General features: G+C 40.6%; 1 protein-coding gene across 1 annotated transcript in view; it reads left to right on the top strand.

The window, feature by feature from the left end:
- The window catches only part of csmd3b (CUB and Sushi multiple domains 3b), a 548,309-nt gene that overhangs the window by 330,606 nt on the left and 200,084 nt on the right, over positions 1-17,619 (top strand). Inside the window, exons 13-18 of the mRNA XM_072674465.1 lie at positions 9,980-10,162; positions 11,463-11,789; positions 13,982-14,176; positions 15,101-15,239; positions 15,598-15,785; positions 16,918-17,106. Of these exons, the coding sequence (XP_072530566.1) occupies positions 9,980-10,162; positions 11,463-11,789; positions 13,982-14,176; positions 15,101-15,239; positions 15,598-15,785; positions 16,918-17,106 (1,221 nt within the window). The remainder of the gene's footprint in view (positions 1-9,979; positions 10,163-11,462; positions 11,790-13,981; positions 14,177-15,100; positions 15,240-15,597; positions 15,786-16,917; positions 17,107-17,619) is intronic.

The following is a 17,619-nucleotide window of genomic DNA, read 5'->3' as shown; positions in this document are numbered from 1 at the left end:
AAGTCCCCTGACCTAAATAGCCTCGAAAATGATTTGTGGAATCATTGTGAGTAGGCCTTAAACAAGCTGTGCAGCAAGACGACTCAAAAATATCTCCGAACTAGAGGCCTTCTGGAGGGAGGATTTAGATGAGTTTCTTTTACATGTAATTTAACAAGACAATTTTTTTTAGCATTTCTAGGCACAACATGTGTTCCTTGTATGCATCATGTGCAGTTAGTGGCTTTTCAGACCGAACAAGCTCAACTGAAGCACTGTCTGAGTTGCTGTGATGTTTATTTTAGATCTGGAGTGTTTTAACTGAACATTTAAAGAACACAGCCTGGGAAGGAGGAACAACTTTTTACCCTTAGCTTTAAAGTGAAAGTGCTGTGAGTTCAGACAACAACTTCACACGCGCAATAGCAAACAAGCAGGAAGAAATTCTTAGCAAGCAGAGACCTTGAGAGAGAGAGAGAGAGAGAAAGAGAAGGAGAGAGCGAGAGAGGGGAAGAAATGAGAAAGTGTTGTTCAAACAATCAGCTTGACGCGCCAACCAGATCCAATCAAACAGCCCTGTAAAGAGAGTGATTTGTTCGTCACACTTCTTCTGACTGCAGAAGTGAAAGGGGACACATATTTCTGCATCCGCCCACAGGTGAGCTCAAACACAATGGCAAAGGTCATTCATCTATATATACGCAGCACATGCTGTATGTTCACACAACAGCTTATAACAGATATTCAGCATGGAGAATAAAGCAAAGCCAAGCAGTTCACATTTCGTACTGTCGGTCTGGGTCAAAGCAGTGGCTGCAGGAAGCCGGCTTTCATTCATTGAACATGTGCTGCATACACTCCATGGAAGCAGGAGAGTCCCTACAAAACCCATATCTTTGATTATCTCTCCTGCCTCAAGGTTTAGTAATAAATTAACGTCAGTGTGATGAACAGCGTGCCATTCGGGGTAATGAGAGTAAAGGGAGGGAGGAGGGGGAGAGAGAGATGGAGAGAAAGAGAGATAGAGAGAGCCAGGAGAAACAGCATTGAATGCAAACTCAGAAAAGGACAATAAAGCAACAGATTGCTGGATGAAATTCCCCCTATGCAGATATCGTTTTATTAGTTTTGTTTGTTAGAAACATGCTGGCAGGGCACAAATATTGCTTTCAGTAGTGCTCACTGATATATACCAAAAATCGAAAAGAAAAAAATATCTGTATTTTATGTATAATACTTTATACATTTATATGTATTTTACACATTATACTTTATAAGTCCTTCTTTGATCTTGATGATGACCTCACACCTCTAAGATTTCCATAAAATTATCTAAATGAACTGCATCCCACACATTCTTCACTGCTGTCCACAGACAAGACATCCAGTGATTGGATTCTCCACATATTTCCCAACACAGTCCCACTATTTAACTAGAGCCCTCAAAAATTTCCAAGAACTTGGAAACTCAAAGATAAGCTAATGGCAGATCCTCCCAAACCCCATTCCCTTGTAACGCTTAAGGGACGAACCGGATGCTGGGTAATGTTAAACAAGGACTTTGTTATAATAGCAAAAGGGGAAAAAATATTTTTTTATCCAAAAGAGTTGGGATACAAGCTAGGTCAGTTAAACACCACAGAGAGTAGCAACCAGCGATGAAGACGATGAGTGTGGAAACAGTTTCTAGTTAAATAAGGGCATGTAAGATTTGATGAGAAATTGAGTCCTATGGGTTGGCAGTGGTGTGGGGGAAACGAGGAGTGTGACACCCCTCACCAAAACCAAAGCAGCATTAATTAACGATTTAGAAGACTTTGTAACAGTGTAGTACAAGTATTTGCATTTGAGGCAGGTAATGAACCATGTCTATACACACTATATATGACTTTCAATTTAGTGACACACCCTGAAACTGGTTCCACTGAACCCAACACACCACCATAGTTACGACAACAGAAACATGTGAAATGCATCATAAACAAACACATTCAGTTGAAGATAACAGCTGATTAATAGTTGCCCCAGTAAAGTAAAGACATGTGTAAGGATGTTGGGATGCAACCACAGTAATGTTAAATTTTGTAGCTTTAACATAAACAAAATAGCATGTTTACCATATCACAATAATGGTTTAACACTGATCTTAAGACGATATGATTTAATAAGCCATGTTTAAGAATTTAGCTTTTTTCCCTCCAATAGTTATTATATGGATCATGCAGGACTCACAGACACACCCACCTTGCGCAGAACCTCTACTTGCAGCCTTCTGTTATATGTGCACCATACGTCACATTTTTCCTCTTTTGCTTCGGTTGAAAATATATCAGTATGAACGCAAAGCAAACCAGGACTAATTTGTAGCAATGTATCATTTTCTTGCTCAGTTCGGACCATAGGAACCAAATTACAAGTTTAAAGACACCCTAAGTATGCTAGAAAACACTAACATATTTACACTGATTTGATTGATTTAAGTCAAGTTTAACCTGAATTCAATTACATTTAAGGCATTTAGCGGACGCTCTTATCCAGAGCAACTTACACAAGTGCTTTGCTATTTACCCAAGAATAACCTCAGCTAGTTTGAATAGGCTAAAAATTCCAAGATACCTCCAAGTTTAGACACTACTAAACACAAGTCAATAAGGTGACCACTTATTAAGTATTCTCAGAAGAGGAGGGTCTTCAGTCTGCGTTTGAAGACAATGGACGACTCTGCTGTTCAGACACCCAGGAGAAGTTTGATACACCACTTTGGTGCAGGACAAAAAAAAGCCTGGATGCTTGCCTTCCGTGGGTTTTGAGGGATGGCGGGTCGAGCCGAGGCCGTATTAGAAGTTCGAAGGGCTCTTGGTGCAGATCGGCTTTTGACCATTGCCATCAAGTACAGAGGGACTGGTCCAGTCTTAGCTTTGTAGACCAGCGTTAAGGTTATGAATCTTGCAGTAGCAACAGGAAGCCAGTGAAGAGAACGCAGCAGTGGAGTGACATGGCTGAATTTATTCAGTGTGTGGTTTACAGAAGTCAAAATAAGATGTTAAGTTCAGAAGGCAAGAACAAAAATCTTAAGAAAACAAAAGAACATTATTTTTATTAGAAACTAGATTTAATCAACTGTATTCTGAAGGATTTTGCACAAGTCAAGTCAAATATATTATATTGGGGTTTTTTTACAACCTAATGTCACAAGACAGCTTTAAAATGAAATGAAAAAGAAATGAAATGGATAAATCATGTAAACCCAAGTGAGCAAACCTTGGGAGGAACTCACAAGGGGTTTTGGGGCCATCATCCTCTGATCAACAGCACTTATAAATGACTTATAATAGGTTTGAGGTCACCTTAACGCCACACAAGTCCGTTGTTATGCCTGGGTGTACTGATGTAATCATTGATATGCTCAGCGGTGGTAAGAGTTAAGAGGTAATAAGTAATGCCGAATCAGTCCCATCATATATCCAAGTGTTGGTACATCAGGATGACACAGAGGTGTAGTTTCAAGGTGTGGAGTGTAGCAGATGTCAGGAATGGAGGGTAGGCAACAGATCTGAGGCAGAAAGCATCTGGGCCGTTCTTGCTTCTGCTTCGGGGCCAAACTGGTGGCCAGTTGTTAACTTGGAAAAGAGTAAGGAGATGGAAATAGTTCTGTTTGGATTTATGGAGCTTTATTATTAGTCTAACTAAACAGAGAAAGCCAGAAGCTAAAACTTTATTGAATACTCTACACACATTGCACTTTTGCCCCCAACCCCCCAACAAAACATTTCTGCACCAGGCTGCAGGAATCATGTCTTTCATCCCGCTAGATGTTTGTTGTTTAAGCTGAGAAGAAAATGCCATTAGATACTGCAGTCACACAAGAGTTATTGGTTATTATAAAGTTTTTTGGTTGTTTTTTAACACTGTTACATTGATCTCTAGAGCGTCTTGCTTGTCTTTCAGTTAAAAAGTGGAGGGAAGACTAAACTTCATGTTTCTCGGAATAGATATGGGAGTTACCTTTGTGACTGCTGAGAAGATCAAGCCAAATAGGTTCTTATTAGCCATTGCTCACACAAACAGTAATTCTCCAGTGACTCACAAGCTTAACAAACCTAGAACACGGTTTAAAATGTGTTCAGTATTACACTTGCTCAAATACATACACAGAGGGCCACATGTAGTACCATTTTTAGATGCATACGGGCCGCATTCTGTCTGAGCGTTGTGTACAAAACTGCTGTACAAGTCTAAATGCACAATTTATGCGACTTTATGTACATGGAAAGAAGCAAAATGCATTGCTCTTGCTCATGCAAATGTATCTGAGAGAAGCTTGCGTGAAACAGGGGAAGCAAATTCTAGTGAATTATTAATGTTTGGGCAGCTACCAGCAGCCAGTTGTATGGGGACTTTTCTCCACCTTCTAAAATCTGACATAAATTAGTGCTATTGTCCCAAAGGCAGGTTGCTGGGAGACTTCCTGTAACAATGGCAGGAGCCATAGCGGACTGTGCAACCAAATGTGCAGAAACAAATAACTTTTTTCTCGTTTGTCCGGAGTCTGTAGACCGCATAGCACAATTGGTGCGCAGTCCTGGGTGCAGTTTATGTAATTGGAAACATGTTAGGAAAAGTTCATTTCAGACCCTTTGAGGTTGAGCATGGCAATAACTCTCACATTCATGCAGAACTGTTAGACTGTTTCAGGCAGCTGGGGAAAAAATAGAAAGAAAAAGCTTTTGGGCAGTAAGTGTTTATTTCATCAGTAAAATACTAATACTGGTAAATCAGATGAGCTGTTCATGGTATTAATCACATCCATGCTGTGCTGGCTAATGGGAACGTCCACGAGAAATCTGGAGCCAAGATTTGTTCTCCAAACTAGCTCACAAGATCTCACTCACTTTCTTTAAAATAAGAAGTTACTGCAATTGAGTTTTCATGCATCTGTTTGAATGTGGTGTAGAGTTTCTACAGTAAAAACTCTCTTATTGCTGAGAGTAATGATTTTACATCATGCACTGAGGTGCCTAAAACTTCTGCACAGTACTGTATATCTGACCCAGGGTGTTTCATGTAAGCTCAAATGTTATAATAAAGTTTTTTATTCTTCCCAAAAGCAGCAGCCCACCCTACTGTTCTAGAACTGACAATTATGAGCTGTTCCATTTGAATATCATACTTTCTTTGTTCCTGCAAAACTTAATTTGTCAGTCGGAAAATTGGGCAAAACAAGGAATTAAGGCACAGTCCTTGGTCTGTATGCAGACACATGACATTTATTTTATTGTCCAAAGCACAAAGTGGGCATTTTTATCACCTCTGTTTGTTATGGGAATCTATATTATGGACAAGAATCAGTCAGATGGAGTAAAGTTATAGAAGTATCCTATTTGTCTAACCAATCCATTATCTGTCAAGTACTAAACGTTTCCACTATAGTGCAGATTTCACATTAGATAGCATACAGACATGTGATTCTTAGAGATCATGTTTTGTATAATTACTGGCCAGAGCAGAACACAGTGAGCTGTGAATTGGGTTGTGTGTACAGTCATCTTCACCACAGAACTACCTTAAGGTGCACAGCAACCGAGACAATGGTGAATGCCTGTACTGTGCACTTTAGTGGGCATGTTAATGGTATTGCCTGGTAAAAATTACGAAATTGGAGAAATCTGCAAAACTTACTCTAAAAGCAAAGTCTGCTGCGCAATACATGTCACACAGAGCTATAGCTGTTCTCTAAGAAATTGCTTGTAGTTTTGATTAGTTCATGCATAGTTCTGTAGTGCACAGCATTATATAGTTCTTGCTCTGAAATACAGTATTTCCGTATGCTCTAAATACACTATTTAGCTGATGCTCTTATCCAGCGACTTATAAAGTTACCCCTGCCAATGTAGTGTTAGAAGTCTGGTCCAAGGACTCTTAACGGGGTTGAACCCCAGTTGGTGTCGACCCCAGACTCCCACATGATGTGTTGGCTCGCTGTAAGGTGGTCTTATCCATTGCACCACACCAACCACAGAAAATGTCATACTTGAAAACATTTGCACAAGCTGAACTAGATGTGTAACAGTACACAAAAGACACAGTTGCGTTCATACCATGGTTTGAACATCAGGGCTCGGTATGAATCCCAAGACCTTCCTGAGTTTCTTTTCATTAATAATAAACAGACAGTGTGCAAGTTACAATTTGTTCCACCTAGTGTGTGTAGTCCCCTCTGAGGTAGTTGTACAGTCTGTAGTGTGTTAGGCAGTAAAATGTAAATTTTAGCATGTCCAGTGTGTTTCCAGACACATACAATTGCATACAATTGCCCAACATCTCCAACACACCAGGAAAAGGATGGAAAAGGTAAGAATGTTATGAGGTGTGAGGTGAAATATGATCATTATTTCCAGTCGTTTCACTGCAAACAGAAAACAGAGTGATAAAGAGCTTAAGGTTTCTTGGGGATTTCTCACTTGTGAAATTTGGCTATGTTCATTAATCCCCATCCACCGCATCCAACCACTTACCCGGCTACGTACCATGTATTCTCTGTACGATTGTGCACCAAACCATGCACCAAATACACATACCGTTACACCTTAGCAAAAGAATTAAACAGAAGACTAAAAAAGTATAAAATAGAAAGGTTTCTGAATTGAATCTGAATTTGCATCGTTTAGTGATACCTGCAGTTGTGGTACTCACAATACCATCATATACTCAGAAAAACATATTATTATAGAATCTATCCTGATACAGTAATATAGTAATCAGATTGCCTACCTCTATTCAAAAACACCCCTTAAAAAAGACCTGCCACAAGTTAAACACATTCAATTTTAACCCCAGCCAGCAGTTGAAGGGGTAAACTATATTTAGAAATGTCACTTTTTCTTTTTTTAAAAAAAGAAAACACAGTAGGACTTCAGTTGGACGAATAAAAGACCTTATTTTCTCTGCTAATCCATTTGAAATGCAGACCCCAAGTTATTCAGCTGTAGGTATTATTTGATTATGGCAATTATATGCCAGCGCTGTCAGCTTTTCTTTAGGTCGGATTTTGCTTTGGTTGTTAATACTGGTTGCCCATAGTTACCTCTATATTTTGCATACATCAATAGCTTTAGCCATTTCTGCGCAACTAGTGCAATTTACTTACTGTTTAGTGCATGGTCTTTGACCTTGCTTGAAATCAAAGACACATTGATTTTATTATACATTATTTGCTTTTCACAATACCATGAATATGCTTTTACATTTGACAGCAAATTGTGCTGATCTCCTGTAGTGTACTGTATTAGCATTATTTATTGTTGCAGGTAAAATATGGTGCAGGTCTCCTTGGTCTTATTTTAATGTGTAGTCCATAACACAACTTCACAGTCCTTGAGTCCTTGCAAGCAGTAGGCTATTATAGACGTCTTTTTCAGGCGGTAGGTTTCTCAGACCACTTAGAATGGTGTTTAAAGAGATACACTACTTTAATATTCTTCTCTTCATGCCTAACCCTGTGATTATTCCATACAGCAAAAGCATTTGCATAAACTCTGAGCAAGTATAAAAAGCTCATTTAGGATGGAGCTGTTGGAATAATGAAGGCTTGGTGCCCGGTGTGTCTGCTCGTGTGTATTTCACTCCGATGACTTCGCCTTTGAACGGCTCCTTGCTTTTCCCAGCTCTGCAGTGCAGATCAAACTGGAGTAACTTTCAGAAATGCTGAATGGTTGGGCCTGAAACGCAGACGATAATTGAGTTTGGGATAACGAGGCCTTCCAAGAGACGCATGAAGACACAATTATTGAAGTGGGCCATTGTCCATGAGACCAGCCGAAGAGTTAGATGAATCACCTGTCTATATTTTAAAGGGTGGTTTGAAATTAAAGCGTGTTTACTGACTTTTATATGAAGGGTGATTTAATGAGCCCAGCTATAGCTTGGTTACAATTTACGGATGGTGTTGCACGGTAATATGTGCAAAAAAAAAGGAAGTAAAAATAAACAGTATAGGTCCAACAGTGTGGCCTTTGCAGGCTATGCACTTTATGTTTTTGCACTTTGTGCACAACTGTATAGAAGCAGTTGACCTGCTAGCACTGCTGCTTCTGTTAAGGCTAGTAAGGTCCTGAGGCACACAAGCACAGAATGCCCATCATGTTGAGCGGGTCATGGATTCCCAGCAGACACGCTGACCTTTCAGTTAAGCATAGCGTCGTCCGAGATTATTCAGATGCTGTGGATTTCTGCAGGCAATTTGTTCTCCATTTTCCCCACTGTTGTAAAGCACAAAGCAGTAAATATGGCCTAACCTTCCCCAGCCTTCCCTCCAGATTGAACCAGAGAGCAGGGCATTGTGGCACTCATAAAGAGTGTGTCATGCAGGAAATTAATGCCATACATCAAGCACTGGCCACAGACTTCCATTACACCTAAGAACCCCCCCACCCCACCCCAACCCTCAATGAGCGCCAACATTAATTTGGCCTTAAATATAATTTACTGGAGTTATTCTTTCCCCCTCCACCCCTCGTTTCATATGAGGATACATACAAGGAGCGCAATGGGGTTCACTGTTCATCTCGGAGCGGCTGTGCAAGGTGTCCAGTAAGATGTATTGCCCTCTCCACTAGCCCGCTGCTCCATGTAGGGCTCCATGTTGGGTGCTATCAAGGTGGGGTGAGTCAGGGTCAGGCTCGTGCCGGAGGAGTGTGATATGTGTCTTGCCTGGTTGGCTTCTCATTGTGCTGGGACCGTACTGTGCTGGGCTCTGCCGCACGCCTTCTGGAATCAGCCTTATCTAACTAGTGCAGCAACTACACTTTTGGCCTTCTTCACAGGCAGCTGTAGAGAGAGAACAGAGTTTTAGATATCGGTTGAGTTAACCCCTTAAACTCTTAGTGTATGGTTTAGTTATTGATCTTAAGATGGGCTGTAGGAAAGTGAAAAATCTCTGTAACCATGAAAGAATCACACGCAGCAGCAACAAAAATGCTTGGTAAATAATTCAATTAAAATAGTTTATAATAATGGTAGTAAACATATTTACCATTAAGCAATGTAGTGTAATGGTAAGCTATGTTACCATTTCGCAAGAACTGTCCCACGGATGCTCAGCTTTAAATGTGATGCAGCAATCAGCCTTAATTTAATTGGTTCATCAAATCTATCCACTGATTAGTCCTCCCACAACATACAGTGCATCTCTAAAATACAGCTGAATTTTCCATTCCACCTTAAATTGTGCAGAAATGACAGTGTCACAGAACTGCAGCTAAAATAACTCACACTGGTCAGCCAGCCACTGTCTCTTTGCAAGCTGCCAATGCAGCATCACTAGGCAGTCAACACGCTCTGATACATCAGCCAACAGTCACCTATGCCCTCCAACATTGCAATGTGAGTGATGAGGGGAGAGATTGCCATCTACCCACCCAGAGAGAGCATGGTCAATTGTGCTCTCTCAGACTTCAGCTGCTGATGGCGAAGCAGCATGACCCAGGATCCTCTGGCCATATGGTCAGCGTCTTAGTCTGCTGAGCAACTCAGAGCCTCAGCACAATGGTTTTTAATAACTTGAAGTGTTTATTCAGGTGATATGTGTGATCATGTGTTGTATATTGAAAATGTATATGCTTCAAATGTGACTCTAGTTATCCAATTTTACTCCTGGAACTATCCTTTTTATAATCGTGAGGGTTGAAGCCACATTCAGCAGACTTTCTAATGGAGTGGAATTGTAATGGAAATTGACATTGAGCCAGCATGGTTCATTGTCCCAATATGATTTTTTTGGTAATTACTATGAATATGTAAGGTAGGTATGTAGTTATTGTGAAATGGAAGTAGAGGTCCATAGAGTTCGGGGGGTTGAAATCCACCTAGGCATTAACTGCCCTTCATACCATGAATTATACAGTGGCAATATATGTTGTCATTAATGTGCATTGATTTGTATATGGGTAGCATTCCTGTCGAATCAGTGTGCTTCAGTGGATGCTTTACTCATTCTCCATAGAAATCGACAAGGAGAGCTGTGGGGACCCAGGCACGCCTCTCTATGGCATGAGGGAAGGAGACGGCTTCTCTAATGGAGACGTACTGCGCTTTGAGTGCCAGTTCGGCTTTGAGTTGATTGGAGAGAAGACTATATCCTGCCAGAACAACAACCAGTGGTCTGCTAATGTCCCAATCTGCATCTGTGAGTAAATGCTGTAGATAATAACCTGAGATATATTACCCTATTAGAATAAAAGTGTGGTCTTCGGTAAAGCTACCATTGTACTAGAACACCATACATTACGTTAGTGCATTGATGGTTGTTCAGGGGCTTGTTTCTGTAGAGTAAACCATTCTTTTCTCTGTGTAATGGGGAACCCTACACAAGAGATATAGGCTCTCTTTTTTCATTCCAAACGGAATACAGAGCTGATAGGCTTATCTATCACATGCCAAAATGTACACTCATAATGTCTGTATGTAGATACTTTTCTTGAAATGTGTATTGCTGAAAAATGCAGAGCCAAAATTTCTCCCATGTCTAATTGGAGTAGTGAGCAGATTAGGCCTATTTATAGCCTGTAGACCAATCCACAACATATGCAGCATTAATATTTCAGCTAGAGTGCAGTTTGTGAGCTTCTGTGTGTTCCTTTAAAGTAATGATTTTGGTATTTGTTAGTAAATATTAATTTCTTTATTAATTTCTTTATATAAAATTATTCCTAATAACTTTATTTTGATGATTGGATTTATGTTGATAAAACTACAGGGCCTTAGTGGCCATGGTACACACACATACAAAATACAATTAAACAGTTATCCTAATACTCTCCCATACTTTCTACTCTGATTTCTTTTCATAATTTGCTGTATTCGCTGACTAATTACCCAATTTGTAATAAAATATGCAGTGTGTTACTTTGTAAAATCCTGCTCTTCCAACGTTTCTTCTGAAATCGACTGTATTAAACAGACGCTTACCCTGTTGGCTTTAGTAACCGTCTGTACTCTTCTGGGAAGCCTTTGCACTAGATGTTATGATAGGATCTGATTGCATTCACCCACAAGAGCATTAGTGAGGTCATGTACCGATGTTGTATGATTAGTTCTGGATCACAAACACCACTCCAGCTCATCCCAGAGGAATTGGACTGAGCCCCTTCACTCCAGAGAATGTAGTTTCACTGCCCCACAGTTTAATGCCGTGAGGCTTTATGCCCCACTAGCAGGCACATGGAATTGAGCATAGTGACCTTAGGCTAATGTGCAGCTGCTCCAGAGTGACCCATTCTATCGGCCATGCTTTTCTTTTTAAATTATACGAGCTGTATTTGTAACTAAAGAGCTGTGTTTTAGCAATGCATGCTTCTTAAAATAGCTGACTTCACCTCTATGAATTCATTTAAAGAGTTAGTTAGTAAAGCATATGGTGAGGATATTGTACTTCTTGTGTAGAATTTGACATTTTGTAGTTTGATTGTTTTCTCCTGTTCTTTCAGTTCCTTGTCTGTCGAACTTCACCGCTCCTATGGGCACAGTCCTCTCTCCGGACTACCCAGAAGGATATGGGAACAACCTGAACTGTGTGTGGCTGATTCTGTCAGAGCCTGGCAGCCGCATCCACTTGGCCTTCAACGACTTTGACTTGGAGGCTCCCTATGACATCCTGACAGTGAAGGACGGGGAGCTGCTGGACTCTGCCGTGCTAGGTCGCTTCACTGGAACGGAAGTGCCATCTCACCTCACCAGCAACAGCAACATCCTCCGTCTGGAGTTCCAGGCTGACCACTCCATGTCTGGCCGAGGCTTCAACATTACCTACAGCAGTGCGTAACCATTTAAAGGCCTTCCAGACTTGTGCATAGGTTTGGAATGTCCATTCTAGGTCCACGTGGTATTTGTATTACTTTTATACAGTAGTTGCGTACAAGGTTCTAACAAAGGTAGATAGTCAAAAGTCTAAAGTTCTAACTCACATGTTTTAGTTCTTTCCCATCTGCAGATTAGGACTCCCCTATCACATTGGGAAGACCTTTCTGTTCTAGAACTGTGAAGGGTTTTACATATCTGTGTCCAAGTAAGAACATAAAGGTATATTTGCTCAGATCTGTGTTATTTCACAGCTGTAGAGTGGCCCTACAGTCTAACTGCATTTCATACAATAGTGAAGTTCTAATTTATCAACCAAACATTTTACAAAATACATTATAGGGACAAAAGTATTGGGACACATTTTAATTCATTGTTTATCCTGCATTTGATGAATTATCTATCTCTGTTTTCCAGGGAAGACTTTTTGCTAGAATTCGAATCACTGCTGTGAGGATTTGATTTGATTTAGGGACAACAGCATTAGTGAGATCAGGCTGTTGTATTATCACCACCTCACCTTATCCCTAACCAATGGAGCACCAATCATCATTCCAGAGAACACAATTCCACTGCTCCGCAGCTTAATGCTGAGGGCTTTATATTCCTCTAGCCCATGCCTGGCATTAGGCATGGTTACAATAAGTTCATGTTTATCTGCTCCAGAGTGTCCTAATTTGTTGTCAGTACTTATCTTGAGCTGCAGTTCATTAAGTGATGTTTCTGAGGCTCAACTTAATATGTATTGTTGACAGAACTGAGATGCAGAACTAAAGATATGTTCAGAGAACTTTTGACTAAACCAAGTTAAGTTAACTTACTGTAATCAGTTACTTTATCATTTCAGGTGTATGAGAACAATCTGATGTCCCTTATCATTCTCCCAGTCACGGAACAGGTGTCCTAAAACATTTATTAATGCAGTAGAAGTATTCTGGTATTTTATTTGCAGAATATATACAGAGTCTACACATGGTGATGCCTACTATTGAAAGTGAATCTCAAGCCTTATGGAACAAGGATACTCTTCTGTCAAATCTAGCCATTCTAGAGGACATCACCTCATCTCACATCCATTTGTATAGAAAGCAAATGTTGCCCTCCTCCCCCTTCCTTTGGTCTTGGCTCCACGCATGCATGAATTTAATCTACACAGTGACTCCTTAATGCTCTTTCTTAAAGGGGACGTGAAATGTCACGGCGATCCATCAAAGCCTCCAAGAGAACAAGGCTGTTCTTTTTTTCCCCCTTTTTTGCACCGAGCATATTAGGCTCCTCTCATTAGGAAGGACTGTAAGATCTGGCCTCTTCAGTGGACTGACACGTTGCTCCATGTTGTCTGTGGAGCTGTCAGGAATGTGATGGAGCACTGTTAAATCTGGATTCGTTTTGACAAACGTTGTGTCCTTCTTGCAGGCCTTTCCTGTCACAAGACATCCATCAGGCAGTCAGACAGGCTGTTTGAGTTCTCTGAGGGCAGCAGCCTTCCAAGCCATCTGCCTCAGGGTCCATCGTATGCTCCATAAAGTTCTGTAAAAAAAAAGTGAACACACAGCTAGGAGGTCAATAGCTCTAAGTAGATTAATAAACAGCACCCTTAGTGGGAAAGTGTCTGGACTGTTGGAGGGTACCGGAGGCTTGTTTTTGGTACTTTGTGTTGCAGTAGCAGCTGGCGAGAGCCATTTTTCATCTCTTTAACCTCCTCATTTCCAACTAGCTCCATTTGCAGAAGAACATTATGCTGTGCATTTGATTGTCGGTAAAAGGTGCTTTAGTGACAAGAGCCTTTAAGAAGTGAGAACATTTGCCAGGATGGGTAAATTGTAGGTTTGCTTGTGGTTTGGGCTGAACATCTACTGCACAGGATAGGAATAATACTGCATAATGTAAGACCCACACTCAAACACACAATGGTGGCATTTTGTTGAGCACTTTGCTGAAGCAGAATGTTATAATTATGTAGTTTAGTACTATAACCTTGACTTTGGAAGGCATTTTATTGTTCAAAGCCAGTTATTTGAGCAACACTGCCATTCTTATAGCTTGGACAGACCCTTTTTCTGACTTGCAAATCCATCTTTTTCTTGTATGAAAATTGCCTTGGGATCTTATTCTCCCTTGCTATTTCTTTTTCTTTCCCTCCAAACAGCATTTGGTCATAACGAGTGCCCAGATCCTGGGATTCCTCTTAACGCCCGCCGATTTGGTGACAACTTCCAGCTGGGCAGCTCTATCTCGGTCATCTGCGAGGATGGCTTCATCAAGACCCAGGGTGCAGAGACTGTCACCTGTGAGCTAGACAATGGCAAGGTGATGTGGAGCGGCCCCATCCCAAAGTGTGAAGGTAATTACCCTGGCTGCGGCTCGGAGAGGCATGCAATTGGGAGGACAATTACTACCGTATCACTTATAGCGCACCTATGCAGAAGATTTGAGCATGTGTCAGCCTGTGGGTGAGAGGTCGATAGTAATGTAGCCTACAGACCAAAGTCTAGTAGACTACCTATCTCCAGACGGTAAATGTCCTCTCAGTCTCTGGTTCTGTGCTCAGTGTGGGCTTGATTATGTTCCAACACCTCTCGCATGGTCAGGAGAGCAGAGAATGACAGCCTAAAGGGGCTCACATCTGCTCCTCGACACTGACTGAGAGACACTTATTTCATTGTAAAGGTGAAAATTGCTACAATAGCGTTTCAGCACCACCATTGCATTGTTTGATCTGTATTTATAGACAGTATGGCCACTGATCATACTCCCAGGTCTTTCTCAGGACTGCTGGGATAGAGAAAAGAGTGCAATAACGGTCACTTAGGGAACAAATGATAGCATAACATGACCACAATGACCTTATATCCCCTGTAATAAACATGTTTATGGTAATGAACCCTTATTTAACAGAGACATAGTCATTCAGGTTGTGTCGAGGAAAGCTGATCAACAGTAATTTATGATAAGTGTGGACAATATGTTCTTCCTCATTGACCCCGCATGTAATTTATGATAATAGACCCCAATTTAAGAAAAACATATTATACCATTGGGTTATGTAGAGGAAATCTGATTACCAGTAGTTAATATATACAGACAATAAGTTTCTCCCATGGACCTCATATGCCCCCTATAATTAATCTGTTTATGATAAAATACCACTCTAAGTTCTGTAGAGCAGATTCAATCAAAAATGATTACTTTGCCTTGTGAATAATTTCATGAAGATTTAACCATTGCTCAGAAAATTGAGTAGTGTCTTCTGAATCTCTTTCCACAGCTCCTTGTGGTGGTCACTTCTCAGCTCCGAGTGGAATCATCCTGTCCCCTGGTTGGCCAGGATACTACAAAGACTCTCTCAGCTGTGAATGGGTCATAGAAGCAGAACCAGGACGTTCCATCAAGATCAGCTTTGAGAAGTATGCATTTTCTTTCGCCATCAGAAAGCTTCTGATAACCTGCTATATGTGAAAGTTTTTTTTTTATTATATCCACACTGATCACATTGCTGGCAGAACTTTCAGCCTTAATGGGTCAAAGACAGGCCTGCATTATTTTAACCAAATATATTTAGCTTAATTGAATGCTTTGGATGACTTGCTTCATCCAAACACCCTCAGAAACTCATCTGGGACACGTGAGAACAGGTCATGATTAAACACTAAAACAATAAACATAGGGATTTATTTGAAGGCTTAAAAAACAATATGGTGACAACAATTAGCAAACCATACGTTGAGCAGCCCTTGATTTGTATCATGTGATTGTGTCGCCCAGGTTTCAGACAGAGCTGAACTGTGATTTCCTGGAGATCCACGATGGGCCCAACCTCCTGTCTCCGCTGATCGGCTCATTTAACGGCACGCAAGTGCCTCAGTTCCTGTTCAGCAGCAGCAATCACCTCTACATGCTCTTCACCACCGACAACAGTCGCTCCAACAGCGGCTTCAAGATCCTCTATGAGAGTAAGAGTGTCACTTTGTCGTAGTCTTGAAATGCAAATGTTCACCGGAAGGAACCCTCTTTGATCTCCTGTTTTGATGAGATTGCTCATGTTTTTAGAGTGAATTAGTGGAGGTGAATGAAGAACATTGCACAGCATGACACGTCAACATTCTTGGCTTCAGTCTGTTCTTGGTTTGTCCAGAGGTTCTTCAGCTTGTCCCTTTTGGGTGTTGGGTTGCAGTCCTTTGTGCAGCTCTCCTTGGCATGAAAATGTTCTCTAAATCCTAATCCAAGTGTGGAAATGTATGTCAAATCACGAAAGCAGATTAGTTCTATATTTGAGAGTGCAGTGGAAGGGCACAAATCACCCTGCAGGGCTTTGAACCTCTGAGGCAAACATGTGGTTATCGATGTGACTCAGTTTACTGCACCAAGGCAAAACCATGCCACAGATTGTAGGATGTTACCTTTATTTTTTCTTGTTTGTATTTCTATATTAACAGAGAATTCCAGTTTAAAGTGTTGTATGTTTTAATGCTATACTTAAAAAAAATTAGCTTAGCTTATCTTTTACTTTGTTTCTGCATATATGAATATTACAATAATTTGTCCAATGAAATTAATAAAAATGCAGAAAGGCACCCCTACATTTATTACTGCTTAAAATGTCTAAAATTAGAATCAGGAGCAGCACATCAGCTGCAGATGATCATAACATGGTTAGAGAGGAGTTTGGAGGAGCCTGTCCTATTTAGACATTTAGTTTGATGAGTATGATTACTATCCCCCCAAGTATCAGAAAGTGAACCTCCATTAAAATATTAAAACAAGGAGTATATCAATGTGTAATTTCATGTTTCAGCCAAAGACATCCATGCACTGAACGGTATGCTGTTTGGCACCATGCAGTCTGGCTACTGACAGTTCTATGAATATTATATCAAGAAAGGCCTGCATGCATGCACTGAGTCTGGGTGAGAGGGTGCTGAGGTTGCTAAAGTAAACCTAAACATTTCTTCAGACCTGCGGACAAGAACAAGAGGCATTGTTGCTGGTTGAAATTTGTAAGAGCATTTTATTAGGACCTAAACCCCCCTTCATGAATTACTTCATGAATAATGGAACTAATCATATATACTTCCCTATTTATAGGCGTGACGGTGGATGCTTACTCCTGCCTGGATCCTGGGATCCCCGTCAACGGGCTCCGCTATGGCCAGGACTTCTCCATCGGCTCCACTGTTTCTTTTGGCTGTGACTCTGGTTATCGACTCAGTCATGAGGAGCCCCTGGTCTGCGAGAAGAATCACTGGTGGAGCCACCCTCTGCCCACATGCGATGGTAGGCACCCATTAGGACAGGAGCCAGCCTCTAGACCTCTTAATGATTTGATTACATTTAGGTTCTCTAGGAAACTGTTGAGTGCATCATGAAATCTCATATTTCACCATCATCCATTCAGTGCTTTCTGATATCATTCAGAATTCTGTTGTAAAGCCACCACACTTGTGCACGAAGGAGCTTTTATTTAAAAAATGTATATGATTATTTATTTATTTGTTTATTTATGTGTGCAGACTATACAACTATTTTGACTTTTTGGGGAATTTTGTTGATTTATCCATTAAAATTTTATTCATTTTAATAATATATAATCAATACAGTAGCCACTAGATACATGCTTTACAATGCACTAATGCATTTATACACCTCCAACCTCAGTCATTAACTTGATACTGTAGAAAGTACAATGTGTGTAAAGCACAAAGCTACTGATTTTAAGTCTTAAAGTCTTAAAGGTGCATCTCCTATATTTAACTGTCTTTCCATACATCCTTTCCTTATATATTAGAT

The sequence above is a fragment of the Salminus brasiliensis genome, chromosome 3, assembly GCF_030463535.1.
Source record: "Salminus brasiliensis chromosome 3, fSalBra1.hap2, whole genome shotgun sequence".
In the NCBI taxonomy this organism is placed as follows: Eukaryota; Metazoa; Chordata; class Actinopteri; order Characiformes; family Bryconidae; genus Salminus; species Salminus brasiliensis.
Note: the sequence above shows the minus strand (reverse complement) of the source record. Positions and strands in the feature narration are given on the sequence as shown.